Below are 4,619 nucleotides of genomic sequence, written 5' to 3' on the forward strand. Positions count from 1 at the left end.
GCGCATCTTTGAAGGACACCACCCTCTTTGGGTTTTCACTCTCAGACCATGTCAAAGCTGACTTGCTCTCTTCTGCCCTGAAATCTAAGGTAAAACAAGCTCCATCGTTGTAGTAATATAAATAAATTCTATTGAATCAAGATTAATTAGGGTAATTAATTGAATCGTGGAGGGTGGATTTCTTTCTTGCAGAAAGAATTCAGTTCAAGAAAGTTGTCTTCTGTAAGAGTTCAGGCAGTGGCTACTGCTCCAACTTTCACGCCCTCGACAGTGCAAGGGAAGAAAACTTTGAGGAAGGGTTCTGTAGTTATCACCGGAGCCTCCTCCGGGCTGGGCCTGGCCACGGCTAAAACTTTGGCTGAAAGTGGCAAATGGCACATAATCATGGCGTGCAGGGACTTTCTCAAGGCTGAAAAGGCCGCTAAATCTGTTGGCATGGCCAAGGAAAATTACACCATCATGCATTTAGACCTTGCTTCTCTTGATAGCGTCAGGCAATTCGTGGACAATTTCAAACGGTCCGGCCGGCCTCTCGACGTCCTGGTTTGCAATGCAGCTGTCTACCAGCCGACTGCCCGGGAGCCTTCGTTCACAGCTGAAGGGTTTGAGCTTAGCGTTGGGACCAACCATCTCGGTCATTTCCTTCTATCAAGATTGTTGCTTGATGAAATGAAGCAATCTGATTACCCCTCAAAGAGACTCATAATTGTCGGCTCAATCACAGGTGAAACAGAGCACGATACATCTCATTCATGTTAACCATATATATATATATATACTTGTGTATAAACTCAAGTTCTGTTTATATTCCAGGGAATACAAATACATTGGCTGGAAATGTACCTCCAAAGGCAAACCTTGGGGATCTGAGAGGGCTCCAGGGAGGGCTAAATGGGCTGAACAGCTCTCCCATGATAGACGGTGCAGAATTTGACGGCGCCAAGGCATATAAGGATAGCAAGGTGTGCAACATGCTGACAATGCAAGAATTTCACCGGCGTTACCACGAAGATACCAGCATCACATTTGCTTCCTTGTACCCGGGCTGCATTGCCACGACTGGGCTGTTCAGGGAGCACATACCCCTTTTCAGGCTCCTTTTCCCTTCGTTCCAGAAGTTCATCACAAAGGGCTTTGTATCGGAGGAAGAAGCCGGAAAAAGACTGGCACAGGTAAATAAACAACAGAATGATCAGCTCATAATTACGGCAAGTTGAAGGTGTAGAATAATGTGAATATTAAGTGTAATTATCGTTGGCTGAAACAGGTTGTGAGTGATCCAAGCCTGACGAAGTCGGGGGTGTACTGGAGCTGGAATAAGGCCTCGGCTTCATTTGAGAATCAACTGTCTGAGGAAGCGAGTGATGCTGATAAAGCCCGTAAAGTGTGGGAAATCAGTGAGAAACTTGTTGGTTTGTCCGGGTGATGTTTGCCAGAGCGCATGAGTTTTGGATTGAGGAACTTTGTAGTGAGAGAGAGAGATAAATTCATGATAAACTAATGAAGAGTAAAATCACTCTTTTATTTTCATGGATGAATTGATAGTTTGGCATTGCTGAATTATCAACTCCACAAGGAATAAACAGACTATTCTACAATATATTTATCACTTTCCGGCCAAGCACATAAATATGGGGCAGGTGTAAACTAACTCAATTAATCGTAAACCAGGGAGAGTTGCTTATTCCAGGATATACTTCTCTGAGCTTTGTCAGAGCTGTACTGTTCTTTGTCGCTCGCTTGTGCTATTGGTTCCTTAACGTGTTATATGCTCCTCTAAAAATTCAATTTTCTCTTGTTTTTGTCCCATCACTTTCAAGTTCCATATAATTTTTTCTTTTTCATTTTTCAATTGGTTTCCCAAAATGTCTTGATTTTCTGGCCTTGCATTTTAAACCCGCTGGATGATTGAATCTTACCAGTAACATAGTTTTGCAGTCTCCATTGCTTATATTTCTTAGACGTAATTTATGAATTTACAACAGCATTGTCAATTATTCAAGCATGTAACTTATCAGATTATGTGGTTAGCTTCTCAATAACAGAAGTTCCGGGCTGCCATATCAGCGGCAATATGTGCCAAATACAAGAACACCCCCTTTTCCAAGGGTGAGAACAGTGTAATGAAACATTGTGCGGTTGTCCAAGTTATTAAACCATACAAAGATTCTTGGTTTCTTGTGTTACATCATTATCTAGACAAGAAACCTCACAGGCAAAGGGATAGAGTCTTATCCATCAATTTGGTTTCCTGGATACCAGATCTTCCCTCTAATGCCCATTTACACACTTGCTTGGCCAAAAACGGAACAAGCAAAAAGAAAAACCAACATCAAATGACAAACAAAGAAATTCACCATCTCGATCCAACTAAAATTCACCATCTCGATCCAACTAAAATTACGACTCATTCGAATTCCAGGGAGCCCAATTGGCCTCACTCCCGACACGGGGAATGCTGTTAACTCTGGAATATAGATCAACCTTGAAGTTAGCCCCACACATCACCCCTTCACTATCCACCCTCGGCATCGCCCTCAGCTTATTCATAGGATGCTCAAAGCTCATAAGCCCCGCCTCGCTATGGAATATGCAACCTGCTGGAAACGGCGCAAATGACTTGGCGCAGCCTGCTTTGATCACTTCTAAATCATCAGAAATCACCACGGAGCCATCGGCAGCAATGCCCCAGTACAACTTGACTCCACCATCAGAGCCCTGAAATGCGAGTAAAGTATGTTCCTTAAAATTCTGAAACAATGATTACTAGGAACTGAATTTGTGTTCTGTAGTTTACTACTGATGAGGACAGAGATACCAGTGCGGTGAAAACGGTTCCGACTTTGCTGTCGTAGACTACGAAGGCGAAGCTCCCTTCGAGTTCCTTAATGACTTGGTCTGCCGGATAGGGACCACGGTCCCGGAGTGTCCTGTAAGCCTCAATCACAAGCATAGCCTCATTGGCATTTCTTGATAGTCCATACTGCTTGATTTGTGCACACAGATTGTTCAAACTCCCCATGAAAAGACAGTATATGTCATCGTACCCGCAGAATAACCTGTCCAACACATGCAAATTCAAGATTTTTTGAAGAGTTGCGCAAACAGAATACAGAAAGCTGTTAGCGATATAACTATGAGATATTATGTCCGGGCACTATTATGCTAACTAAACAAGCTCAAATTTGACGACCATCTAGTATGTTTCGAGTTGTCAGAATATCAACTCAGAGGTATGGATCTGGCTAAATTTATTTTTTTTAAACAAAAAAGTGGTATCTTACAAGGTAAAGATCATAAGAAGTTAACACTGAAAGCCCATAAGTTCTTTTACCCAAAAAACCCCCAAACATACTTGTCAAAAAAGTTTGAAGATGTTTACTTATCCAAATTTGAAATGAATAAGGTTATTTGAACATTTTACCTCTGGTTGTGATGAAGAAAGGAACAGCGATCAGGCCGGACATAGGCAAGAACTGCGGTATCCCCAAAGCTCATAGAGAAAGTGTTAGTGGGGTGTGAAGAGAGAAACTCGTCAAGAGTTTCCTCCGGGAGCTTAGGCTTCTTGGCGACCTTATGGGAAGCAGGGCTGTTCAGCTCTTCCGGGGGATGAGCAAACGCTTTGTGGAATATAGCCAACATTTTCGTCTTCTTCCTTTTTCTTGGATAGTAAAGAAAATATGAAATGAGATGTATCGGATGTTTACTTGGTTGAATTTAATAAGTATGATTTTGTGAAACGGTGCGTGCTGATGAATTTATACGTAGAGTTGAGAGGGAGGGGATTGATTTGATGATGTTGGATAAGGATTCTTTCTCGTACTTCAATGTCTTTATCTCTTTGCAGACTTTTCTAGTTTTGTTTTTCCTGTTGTACATCTGTCTGAATAATACATACCAGTTACAAGTCTTACCTCATAATCTTGTCTCTTTCTGCTTCGTATCTTTATAATTACATATATATAGTCTACAAAAATCACATCCATGTCACTTCATTTCTCCTGGTAATTAATGGTATTTCATAATTAACAACTCTTTAAAAGCAAACCAACTTTTAATGTAATAGTTAAGTGATTTAGAGGTTGATGATTCATGAATATTAAGCAACAAAAGTGTTCGAATAACGCTTTTAGTATCCTGCGAAACATATAATAGATATATGATAAGAAAGGAATATTTAGAGGGCTTTTGATTTGTCTTGAAATGAGATAGGGTTGAGTGGAGAGTGGAGAGTAAAGTAGTACCTTATCCTGAGTAATAATCAAATTTTATCTTATCCCAAAATTGGAAAGTGACGAGGATGTGAATCATCAAACTTCATGGTTTTTGGTAACAACCTATGTGCCTCTTTTCGGGACTGTGGGCAGGCAGTTGTTCCATGTAGGGGTGACAGATGAGTCGAGCTCGCAAGTCGATTTGAGCTCGAGCTCATATTTAGGTGTTCACCAGCTCAATACTTTTTATTTTTTATATATTTTTTTATTTTTGAATTCTTTATATATTTAATTTTATATTTATTATTTGATCAGTTTTATAATCTAAATTGATCATATATTATAATTATTAATCAATATCATACATTTTATTTTGGATAATAATAAATTATGATACTTTTATTT

General features: G+C 40.1%; 2 protein-coding genes across 2 annotated transcripts; one reads left to right on the plus strand and one right to left on the minus strand.

Annotated features, from left to right (window-relative positions):
* Positions 1 to 5: 5 nt before the first annotated feature.
* On the plus strand, positions 6 to 1,692 carry LOC105155219 (protochlorophyllide reductase-like; the record flags this gene model as incomplete). Its single annotated transcript, XM_011071089.2, has 4 exons — positions 6 to 89; positions 193 to 724; positions 814 to 1,172; positions 1,268 to 1,692. Coding segments are annotated over 4 exons (1,134 nt in total), but the record flags the coding sequence as incomplete, so codon positions are not given.
* Positions 1,693 to 2,119: 427 nt separating this feature from the next.
* LOC105155217 (stem-specific protein TSJT1-like) lies at positions 2,120 to 3,771 on the minus strand. Its single transcript, XM_011071088.2, has 3 exons — positions 3,425 to 3,771; positions 2,819 to 3,059; positions 2,120 to 2,718 (listed from the first exon to the last, which is right to left on the minus strand). The coding sequence occupies exons 1-3, from the start codon at positions 3,640 to 3,642 to the stop codon at positions 2,401 to 2,403; spliced, it is 777 nt and encodes a 258-aa protein (XP_011069390.1). The 5' UTR covers positions 3,643 to 3,771; the 3' UTR covers positions 2,120 to 2,400.
* Between the last annotated feature and the right edge of the window lie 848 nt (positions 3,772 to 4,619).

The sequence above is a fragment of the Sesamum indicum genome, unplaced genomic scaffold, assembly GCF_000512975.1.
Source record: "Sesamum indicum cultivar Zhongzhi No. 13 unplaced genomic scaffold, S_indicum_v1.0 C00697, whole genome shotgun sequence".
In the NCBI taxonomy this organism is placed as follows: Eukaryota; Viridiplantae; Streptophyta; class Magnoliopsida; order Lamiales; family Pedaliaceae; genus Sesamum; species Sesamum indicum.

Coding starts and splice junctions, on each gene's coding strand:
- LOC105155217 (XM_011071088.2), bottom strand. CDS start 3,642: ATGTTGGCTATATTCCACAAAGCGTTTGCTCATCCCCCGGAAGAGCTG. Junction 3,060..3,424: donor TTTCTTCATCACAACCAGAG/GTAAAATGTTCA, acceptor TGTGTTGGACAG/GTTATTCTGCGGGTACGATG. Junction 2,719..2,818: donor GAACCGTTTTCACCGCACTG/GTATCTCTGTCC, acceptor CTCGCATTTCAG/GGCTCTGATGGTGGAGTCAA.